Source organism: Acyrthosiphon pisum, chromosome A1, assembly GCF_005508785.2.
Source record: "Acyrthosiphon pisum isolate AL4f chromosome A1, pea_aphid_22Mar2018_4r6ur, whole genome shotgun sequence".
Classification (NCBI taxonomy): Eukaryota; Metazoa; Arthropoda; class Insecta; order Hemiptera; family Aphididae; genus Acyrthosiphon; species Acyrthosiphon pisum.
This window is the reverse complement of record NC_042494.1, coordinates 119345584-119358054: the sequence shown is the minus strand read 5'-3', so window position 1 is coordinate 119358054 and position 12471 is coordinate 119345584. Positions and strand designations below refer to the sequence as shown.

General features: G+C 27.9%; 1 protein-coding gene across 1 annotated transcript in view; it reads left to right on the top strand.

Annotated features, from left to right (window-relative positions):
* The first annotated feature begins 1672 nt into the window (after window positions 1-1672).
* The window catches only part of LOC100166096 (CG9186-like), a 19769-nt gene continuing 8970 nt past the window's right edge, over window positions 1673-12471 (top strand). Inside the window, 5 exon segments of the mRNA NM_001204962.1 lie at window positions 1673-1813; window positions 6858-7152; window positions 9234-9568; window positions 11074-11215; window positions 11218-11261. Coding sequence (NP_001191891.1) covers window positions 6903-7152; window positions 9234-9568; window positions 11074-11215; window positions 11218-11261 — 771 coding nt within the window. The 5' untranslated portion in view covers window positions 1673-1813; window positions 6858-6902.

Genomic DNA, 12471 nt, shown 5'->3' with positions numbered 1-12471 from the left:
TTGGAATTTCAATTAAAATATATACTACTTATTCATTTTAATTTTTAGGATTACTATATTATTGAGCGTACTTAATTTCCTAATAAAAATAAGATAATATGAGTGATTGAAAACTAATTTTAGTAGCAAAATATTAAATAAGTAAGATTATAATGTATAGTACCCCGGAGTACCCGTTAATTATTTTTAGTGATATACTGGATTATTTTTGATCTAGTACAGCCCGGTCCAGACCAAGAAACATTTGTAGGAAACATTTGTTTCTGACATTGTCGTCAACAAATATTTATGTTACCGCTTATGACAGGAAATCAGAAACATTATCGATGACAATGATGGAAACACGTGTTTCCGACAAATTTTTCTTTGGTCTGGACGGGGTCAGTCTGGTTTATGTTTATCAAAGGTAACCTTTATTCGAAAAGACGATTACTACGTATATAGGTACAATATTGGTATAATTTAGTTTTGTAATTACAATTTTGAAGACAGTTTTAGTGTAGGCATTTACTTTATTTAGTTAATTTAAATATAAGTTGGAAAATATATTAATGTCACTTTATCAACCATATTATAGAAAAATCATTGTTGTGCAACATTTATTTTTAGGTAGGTACCCCTATCATATAGATTTTATGACGTTTAATTAAACTATACAATTTGAGTAATTTATTCATATATTACTATGTACTACAATAGTATTAGATACGCATGCTTCAAGTCTGATAAATTAAATCGTCTCAAATTGAAATCGAAAGTAAATTATTATCAAAACATTCGAAGTTCAGTCGAAATAGTTTTTGAAAAAACATGCCCTATAATTTTCATATAACAGTCAACATCGAATGTAACACATTTGTGTTAGGTGGGTACACAATTAATAATATTGCTATTTATTTCAAATAAAATAAATAGTAGATGCACGAGCAATAGTTAATTATAATTTATATGTAATACCAATTACATTATTATATCTAATACCAAGTTTACCTTACCTATATATTGTAAACAATATATTAATATATTATAGTAATAAATAATATTATAATATTTAACGTGATCACTAAATACTAATTAGTTATGACTTATGAGTACAGTTCATTGTATCACACATTCACACCCGACATTTTGTAATTTGTCTTAACGTGCAAATGTTGTAAATCTGTTTCAAACTGCAAATTTCAAATTTCAAATTAAGTATAAATTCTGCGGAGGAGCAGATACGCTATACTATGCGTACCTATATGCAATACAATAGCAATAGCAATGCATATACGTTCATTACATGTTAGTACCTATATTACAAAACATGGGTAGTAAACGCGGTGCACCTTACACCAATGTAATAATAATGACCATGCCTATTATCATTGCGTAATGAAAATTAATAACAGTCGTCCGGTTATTACTAGTCGTGAAAGTAAGTAGGTAGGACGTATAGACTAAAGGCAAATTTGCGTTGTCACGTAAATACTAAATAGTAATATAATCGTAATAACTAATAACAATATCTCGGGACGACGCAATAGTTTAGCACGGGTGTCGAGGTCGCACTGAGACGACGCGTTGCGCTCGTAGTGAAAGGTAAACACTTCGCCGCGACTCGTCCGAGGTCCGACGACGAGTTCATGGCGAACGCGAAAACGACGACGACCGCGACCGAATGGCAGTATCGTATCGTGTCGCCGCCACCTCGCTCTATCCACGGTTTCCCGTTGTTAGTCGGTACCGTCGCACGACCGCCGTTTTCATCGGCCAACCACCGCGAAAATACGACAGAATAGGAACGGACCGCTGTTACTACCACCAAGGCGTGAGTACGATTTATAACCAATGTTTTATTAAAATGTTAAATCCACAATATGAATAAAATAATTAAATATGATAAGCGAGATGTGTAGTGTTTACGTCGGCCCGCGGTAGTTGCACTGTTGTTGAAACGGTGCACACCGGTCGTCGGGTGTGATACCACTGAGTTATAGTGATAAGCGTAGGTTTCGTTTTGTGTGATAAGAGATATTGACTCTGATCGCGTTCGCGTTTGAACAGCTGATGATGGGCCGCCGACACGCTGTGTGTTGCAGCGTCCCAGATGTGTGAGTGTGTGACGCACCACTTTTTACGAAATGGTATACCAAAATAAATTTTTATTTCTATTTTGCCATGCGAGTATGCGACTATGCATGATAGTATCATAATATACCTACTGTCCTACTCTAAAATATAGTCGCTATTTCTATGTTTCGATTTCTCTCTTTTAATGCCAATATCATATTTGCAGATCGTACTATAATAATTATAATTTATAACACATCGTTCGTGTAATTTTTTCTCGGACAGCCGTTTGTATTTCAGTCTGTAACTACCTATATGAATATGATTTAAGATATATTATGTCGGTAGGTACTATGATAAGGCTGAATTGATAGGCTAAAGTAAGTATACTCGGTTGTGTTTAAATTTAACGTAAGGTTTTTTGGGTTATAATAAGTCTTATTTTAGTGTATGTCTCACAATTTGTATTAATCACAGTTCGCATCAGCATCATTAACCCGGTTCCCTACCAACAACGATAATAATATTATATTTTACATCGTGATCTGTAGGTACGGCGATAGGTTTTTGAAATGTTATCCATTAAAACATCTCACTCCACGGCAGTTCACGCTAACCTATACGCAATTATTATTTATCTCTAGGTGATTACCTAATCAATTTTTTAATATGGCTGTTTTATTGTTTAAGAGGACGTTGTAACCGCATGTGTTATCTCCATCTTACTAACGCGTCGACTATGTAATGTTCAGAAGAATCAGTTTTACTATGTTTTTTTTAATATTATAGAGTGAATCGACCTACAAAGGTAAGAATAATATTAATATCCAAGACACCTTGAAAAGTTTTTTTTTGATATTTTAATTTTAAAGCAAATTATGAACATTTTAAAATTGTAAATTGTTTGTACTTTTGAAAATGCTCATAATTTACTTCAAAATTTAAATATAAAAATAAACCTTAAAGGTGTCCTAGATACAATGAGTTAAAATGTTATAATTGATCAATTTAATCTAATATTAAAAATAACTGAGCTAGGTTCGCCATACACTGATACTTTGAAGCAGTGGTGGTAAAATTTATTTGTCTTGGCGGTATCACCGCTACTACTACCGCTGCAGTCTGTGGGGATATTAAGGAACCTTAAACAGATTTTTCTTAATTTAAAATTTGTTATGTTATGTGTTAGTAAGTCGGAAACACGCATATGTATATAAAACGTCAGCAAACATTCGTTTATGTAATAATGTGGGTTACTTGTTCCTAATCAAATTTTAAAATTTCTAATCATAAATACATTTTTGAGAAGGAAATCCACTTTTTTATTTAAAATTTAATTTGACACACCCTTAAGCTCCAAGTTTTGGACAATGCTCTTGCGGTTTTATGAAAAAATATGAATGAGGCTATGACCTAAGAATTTGGTCAGTTTTTATGTTATGCGTGTGTGTATAGGGAATTACAACCTTTTTCTCAGTTTATTTTTATTAGAAATAAAATATTTTTACCAATAAATATTTATGCTTAATATCGATGTGTTAGGTTTATGATAATGGCGAGGATAATGTTTAAGCAAATATATTATTGTCGAAAATTCAATATTTACCAAAGTATGTTGAACAGTTTATTTTTTTGTCTATATGTATTATTAATTATAATATATTTATCTAGGAATTATGTTTGAAAAATAAAATAAGGAAATTCGTTCTGCTATATTGTGGGTTTTAAGTGTCTCTATTCTGAATACTCATAACAACGAGTTGTAGATGGAAATTAGTAATGGATGTATTAATATTGAATTAGATTATACTTAAATAATGTCATCGTTTAAAGAAATGTAATTACTAATAATATATGTAATCTTTATGACAAAAGATTCAAAATCTATGATAGATATTTTTGATTTACAACATCAAAAAGGAAAAAAACAAAATCGTTTGAGCGAAAACCATTATTTTATGTCTTAGTATCCAGTTTCTTGAACTTCAAACATTTATAAAAAAAAATGTAATCAAGTAAATTCGATATTTTTAAATTGATGTAATGCAGTAAGTTCATGACCTTGTGTTAAATTTCCGAGACACAACAAGTCTATCAACATAAATTGAAACAAAAACTAGAAAGTATAGACATTTTAAATGTCAATAGACCTATATAAATACCTCATATATATATATATAATATGAAAATATGAAATATGTCTTTTACTTTCTTCTTGTAAAGTAATCAAATAGGTAATATTTCATTTGGTTGAGAAAATACTTTAGAGTATATTACATATGTATATACAATTGAATGTTTTGTGTTAAATTTTGAAAACTGGGTTTGGTACGGGGTTTGGTATTAAATATTAATGTTATAACTTATTGGAAGAAATTTATGAAAAATATAAAAATAATAAACGCCAATGTTTACATATATACAAATTAAAAATTACATTATTTTTATGATTTTTAGTAAATTTTACCCTTAAAATCAATATATAGTGTATAATATTAACATCATTTTTATGACCAAGGCTATTAAATTTAGTTTCAGCTAAACCTGTGTCTTATTACGTACTTATTTTGATAACAATATTACAAAAACTGCTACATAGTCAAATTATATTTTGTCGTTTTTTGTTAAACAATATTATGAATAACCTATTTCTTAGGTTAGCTAACATACATTTAGTATTCATAATACGACCATAGTTATAATTATTTTATTAAATATTTCATATATTTTTTTTATTATTATACCGAAATATTAAAGTACAGATGAGTGTAGTTGAATGGTATTTAGAGGGGTCGTACTTTGGAAAATCTTGACTTTATGCCTCTTTAGTCTATATATTCCGCTCATCTTAACTTTAAATAATTAAACTATTAAAGTTAACTTGGTAGGTTATTACTGTCTTAATATTGATTCATCATGGGTACATAAAATCTTCAAAAAAATATACTGCTTATGAATTAAAACATTTAAGATGCAGTAGTAATTAACTTAAAAATTCTGAAAATAAAAAAAAGGGGTAAATGTAGAGGTAAGTGAGCCACTGTAATGAATGTGTTAAATTAAAATTAAATGATTTATCATTGTATACGAAAAACGATTCTAAGCGGAGATCAGCTTATATTATGTCAAGTACTATATTATTCATGATATATTTTGATATTGCTATTAAAGTATAACTTATTTTGCTATTAGTATCAGGGTTGGGAAAGTTACTCAATTCATTGTAATTAGTTACACTTACAAGTTACTAGATACTTTTATATTGAGTAACAAGATACAAGTTACAGTTATATATAACTAAGTTACATTTAAAGTTAAAAGTTACATTGGTATAAATGTATAAAGAATTATTGACCGGCCAGGGGCTAGGTAAACTCACGTCATGGTCGCTATATGTTAGGAAAAAAGATCTACTAACTATAATAGTATAACCATTTAATATCCAGTGACCAGATTAATTGTTATAAAATCAAAATGAACGAATTTAAAAAAAAATCTTGACCATATATTTTTAATATTTTTAAACTAGTATTATAACAATGTGTCATGTGTGAAGAGTATTACATTTTCAAGCATTTTGAACAAACGAATAAAATTTAATATACATTTATAAAATAAAAAAAAAACTAAAAAAATTCAAATTTAAAATGTCCGTAAACAAGTAAACAACTCGGAAAGAATCAAAATATTTTTAAAATTTTATTAAGTATATAAAACTATAAACTAAGCACATGGTGTAAATTTCAAGTATCTACGGGTATTAGTTATTGAATAACAACAAGATAAATAAATCGCTGTATGAGAATTTGTTAATTTACGGGAAAATATCCGATGTCTAACTTCAAACGTTCATAAAAAATGAAAGTGATTTTCTGGTAAACTTTTTATTTTGATAATAGTTGAAATAATTATGAGTAAGTTAATCAGTTATCTTGTATTATATTTTCAAATCTGATATAAAAAACTTTAGATTTCGAGTGGAGCGAAGATTCTGTATTGATATGATTTTACAATGATGTGTTTCTTTTTCTTTTTCTTTTTATTTGTTTCTATGTACACGATAAGTAGTCGACATAATGCTTCGATTTTCAACTTCAGTATCTTGTTCGAAGGGAAAGTGAATTTAGTTGGTACTTGGGAGGTCAAAATTACTAATAGTTTTCAATAGCACTCGGAAAAACAATTAATTAAGGAAAAACGTGAATTTTTACGCAAAATCAGTTTTCGTCAAAATTGATTTTGGTTCTTAGCGTAACTCTTTAACAAATCACCGTAGATACATGACATTTTCACTGAACATTTATTTTAACATTTTCTATGCACCATAAAATATTTAAAATATTTTAACTTGGTTTGAGCTGATTACGGACATTTTCAGTTTCCAACGTCCATTCTTTTTAAGTATTTTTCTATAGATGTCAATAAAATTTTATTCGTTTGGTCAAAAGTCTTGAAATTTTAATACAAGACTTCTAATATATTGTTTTAATGGCAGTTGAAAGATATTAAAAATATGTATTTACAATTTTTTTTATAAGCATCTAAAGTTCTAATTTTGACAAAAGGCGTTAAAATCACGAAAATGTGCAACTTATTTTGAGTTAAAAATTCATAAAAATCTAAGATTTTAAAATGTAATACAAGAATCCACATAAGTTTGTCTATCTTTATAAAAAAAAAAAAATGACTATATATATATATATATTGTATTATTGTGCGCGCGCGCGCGCGCGCGTGTGTGTGTGTGTGTGTGTGTGTTAGCCTATTGTTAAAAATGTAATTGCATTAACATTTCGACACAGATTACTACAGCGGCTGCAGAGGCATCGGCAGCGACAGTTGCAAAGATGAAGTCGACAACTGCGGATGATGACAGCGGCTGCAGCTTGAAAGCGAGAGATCTATGGGTGGATGTTAACGGCGTGCCCACTCGAGTGCTGTGTTGGGGCCAGCCGATCGACGAGGACAATAAACATGAATTAAAGAGAGTAGTGCTGTGCGTGTGCGGAAACCCGGGTGTAACGGAGTTCTATGAAAAATTTCTGCAGGAAGTCTATCGGACCCTCAACGTTCCTGTCTGGGTGTTATCGCATGCAGGTACAAATATTATCATTATTTTACGTTTTTACTATTTTAAACTAAGTAGGTATTTAATATTAATTATTATTATTATTTAAGTAGAAGTCAACTATTCAAATATAGGTACCACGGAAATGTTTTTGAGAGATTTTTATTTTCGAACATACGAATAAAAACCTATTTTACATATTGGACATTTTATAATTTGCAGTTATCTATAATTAGACTTGTAGGTTTTCTTAAAACGTAGTGATATTTTCATCAATCAATAATTAATAAAGATAATTAATAATTTGTATTAAAATTATACCTAGACGAATGAATATAGGTATATGTAATTTATAAACTACCATTACTGTACCTAAATGTTGTTATTTGTATTTGTTTTACTTAACTATATCTAAAACACTAAAAGATGAGTTAACAAAAATTCTAATTTGAATATCTGTAATTAACAACAACACGTAGGTAAACGATAAAAATAACTAATAATTATTTGTTGATGTGTAGTTAATTTAATATGAATTTTGTAACGCCATGACTTAAAAATAAATTAATATGTTTTCGACTATAAACACTTGTATATGTACAGCAGTGGACATAGGTGTATACTTATATACGAAATTACGTAAAAAATATATTAGGGACCAACTTATATTTTTTATACTAATACAATTTTCTCTTCTTTTGTGTTATTTTGTTAAGCGTTCAGCAAATAATACACATTAATAAACTTGTGTCTAATAAAAATGTATTTACAAATTAATATTATTGATACAGTATTGGCTAACTTTTAGATTACATGACTTTTAATATAGAATTCATTGTTCAATCAGGCTAAAAAGGTCCATTAATTATTATACCTATTTCCTTCCTTGGTTATCATAATTACATAAATTATTATAAACCAAAATAATTGTTTAAATTATGTTTATCATAACTTAATCATAATATCAAACATGGTGTATTAAATAAATAAATTAACTTGATAAAGTTTTATTACATATTTTATAAGATTGTTTCCTAATTAGATTATATCAACATATTTTACTATTATAATTTAGGTACAATATAGTTAATGTGTTATAAAGATAACATCTATTATTATATTGTCATTGAGCGCATTCATATTATATACTTTTAAAAAGTATTAGGTATCTGGTATATAGCTGCACATTGGCTATTTTTATAGAATTTTCAATATACTCTAGGACCTAGAGTCAAGGTAGTTATCAGTAAAATAATGATGTTATATAATTTTTAAACAAACTATTAAAATATACTAAAACTAACTATTAAAAATTATTTATTAAGTTTTAAAAAAACTCAAAAAAGTGTAATGTGAACAAATTATAATTAATTTCCTGTTCTACATGTTGCAGACTGCAGTTATAAATGTATACCAAGGAACTTTGTTTTCCTCGGTAAATCTGTTCCATAATGAAGTTATCACGTGATAATTTGTCCAAATACTCACATAAATGTGTTCATTGATTTATTAACTCAACTATTATGTAGGTTTTCTTAAGTTTTGAATGAATTAATTGTTCGCAATTTACATATTCTTAGAGAGTTGGAAGTCTTATAGTTATAATTATAATTTATTCGGTTATGTATTCTGCAGTAAAACACCTCGCAGAGTTAATTATATTAAATTATTGTTTATAAAATACACGATGGTCTGTAATGCTTTCCCGTTATCCTATATTCCTTTATTATCCAAATATTAGGTACTATATTATATACCTATTTGTATTGAATAATTTCTATAATACGGCTATATATTTTATTTTAATAATAATATTTGTTTTTAAATGTATTATTACATTACATAATCTGTAATCTGTCTTACGTTAAAATAAGTGTAATTGACGGGCAACGGGGAGGGAGACAAGATTGCAGGTGACTTGTTGAAAAAAAAAATTCGTTGATGTGTAGTGGGATTTTTTCAACTATAATAACTAATAAGTCGTGATACCAATTGCATTTTCTACGCCCGCGGGGTCACCTGGGATAGTGGCAAAATTTTATAAATTATGAAATTTAATATTTTTTATTTAAGTGATCTTTTAAATATAAATACGTATTTTTAATTTTAGGTCATGAAGTTCCACCGTCGAATTTGGGACTTACAGTCCCTGACCCTCAAAAGTATCCCGATCTTTACACGGTAAAGGGACAAATAGAACATAAATTACGGTTTATCGAGAAGTATATACCAGATAATTGCGATCTATATTTTGTGGGTCATTCAGTCGGGTCGAAAATTATATCAGAATTGCTAAAGGACAGTGCAATGGCCCAGAGATTATCTGTTAAACGTTCAGTGTTCCTGTTTCCCACTCTACAGAAAATGCGGGAGACGCCTAACGGACGTAAACTTGTAAATTTTACTGCGTCCAATTTTCTACCCATCACAATATTTTTATCTTGGGTAAGTCCTAATACAAATATAATAAAAAAATTATTTTATTTTACTTATATAGTTATTTTACGTTTTACATTTTATTTATTTTTTATTCATATAGTATTATGTAATATGTATATACCATCAATCATCATAACATTAATATATACATATATTTATTATTTTACTAATATAAAATTTCTTAATTTAGGCTAGGTTGATATATTGTATTGATAGACTATAACATTAATTGCATTCCTTAAATTAGTCATTTACAATAAATTATAGATTTTAATTTTGTATGATAATTTCAATATGATAGATGGTGATTTATAATAGTTGATAACAATAGGTAATATTAATTGATAATTTGAATTCCTTTTCTTTTGTTTCGGTTATTTAGGTACATAATATATAACCATTACTATAATAACAATAATATAAACGTAGAAAAATAATATATGCTATATAAATTATAAACTATAAAAAGTACCTAGTATACAAGTACGTTTTTTTAAAATTCAATCATATCCACATAGTAATATTCTAAAAAAATTGTAAAAAAGTTAAAAATCAAAGGCTCATAACACGTGGGCGAAATAATACTGGTTTTAGATTCCTAATACGGATTTTAGAATATATTATTGTTCGCATGAATTACTTTAAGCCCCTCATAGTATTTCAAAATTCCTCGTCAGAAGAAGCCGGTAAAATCGGTTTTGGTGTCCATGCAGACACGTTCTTTTATAGTATATTATAGTCGTATATAGACATGATTTTCATAAGATGCCACCTGGCGTTTAAAACTTGAACGTCATATGGAATAAATTATTTTTAATAAGGTTTATATTTTTGAAGTATTTATCTTCTTCAATAGAATTCCATAAAATTAAAAAATACATAGTACCAAGAATCAAAATTATTGTTCTACCACTCTTAAGATTCATAACTGTTGAAAATAAAATGTTTTTGAATAAAATATAGTATATATAAAATAATAATAAAAAATGTCTATATTATATGAGAATTAAAAGTCCACATCAGCAAGCAATGATTATAACGAGTAGATGTTAATTATGTTTACGTTCTCAACAACTAATCTTATGATGCGTTTAATAGTAGAAATATTATAGGAAACAATTACAGTAGTTATTATTATTTTTTTTTTTTATAAAGTATATTTACAATCAGTGTTAATGTTATTAGAATAACACAATAAGCAAATTTGATAATTTATGTACAATATTTAACTTTGAATAATATGAGGAGGGAGACCAACCAGTGATGGAACCCAACAAATAGGTAGTAGTTATTATATTACCTTTCGTAAAAAAACTTGTGTTTTATTTAATACTTATTAGTTTTTAAAGCACGAATAACATAATATAATTGTTTGAAATACAATTTAATGATAATTAAATATTAAATTAACAATATAACAAATTAAAAATATTATTATTTAGTATTTACAATATTAAAATATTAAGATATCTAATGCTTTAAATTGTTTGAAAAAATATTTATTTATTTAGATTTTTACTACATTTCCGGCTTTTATCAAAACATTTTTGGTAAATATGACCCTAATAATCATGGAAGGAGGACGTGTCGAAGATCATGTTATCCGGTCAGCCGTGCGTTTGGTTCATCCAATGGTGTTGCGCAACGTATTTTCATGGCAGTAGACGAAATGGATAAAATATACGATTTGGACTTCAAGGTTTGTTGTAATACATTTACCTATTTACCCAACTGGTTTATTTATTAAAAGTTTTTCTTAGGTATCAAATTTTAAAATGTCAATCAAATTTAGTAATATTTTCAATAAATTAACAAATATAATAAAAAATTAAACAACATTGTCTACACCTACTCTATAACTGTGATTTTCATATTATAAATGTACACTGTAGTAAACCAGCATACTATATATTGTATAGGTATAAAAAAAGCTTATACTTCACAATTCAAGTATAATTTAAAAATTGATCACCTTTAAGAAAATTTGATGCCTTATTAATACACATTTAAAAGGTAGACAATAAAAAGCGCCTAATAGAATTTCAGAGAATTCTTCACCAGCTTCGTTTTTTTTGATGTGTTGAAAAGAACCATCACAATAGATAGCTGTTGATGAATAGAAAAACCAGAAATGATTATTAGCAGGGCTCGTTACTTCATGCACTAAAAAATGCATAAATAAGCATGCATTCATGCACTAAAAATTGTCAAAATATGCATTAAAATATGCACTAAAAAGTTCGAAAATATGCATTTATATGCTCTAACATTTTTAAATTATGCACTCAAAATATTCATTATGTAAAAAAATCATGAAAAAGTTTGAAAATAATAAGAATTAATCCATAAATTTAAAAAAAAATTCAAATTCCTCCACAAAATTTTGTAAACGGCCCGCAACTGTTTGTTTTTCTTTCGGCATTGTTAAAATAAAATATGAATAATGTGTACAGTAGTAACCTACCTATACCTCACATGAAAACACTAAAACAGGAAATTGAATGGATAAACGCAAACGACTCATACGAGTAAACTCATCGGCGAGTGTAAGAAAACTATACTGTAGAGTGTAGCAATGTACAAAATTATAAATGCTGGTTGGTGAGAAGCTGCCACTTTATACGGTGGAGGATAGTAGTGGAAGCGATTACACTGTTTCCGCGATATTTCGTAAAACGCATAAAATCTAAATAAGTATGTAGGTACTAGGACATTAGGTAGTCACACACTCACTGAATAAAAATAAATCAAAACACTACAATCTTGTAAACAGGAAAGTAAATAAGAAACAAGAAACATTTCAAATATTTGTCTAAAAAATATTTTTATGAAATAATATGCACTAACGACTGTAAAAAATCGACTATATGCCAAATATGCCTTTACACCCAAAACATACAAAAACATGC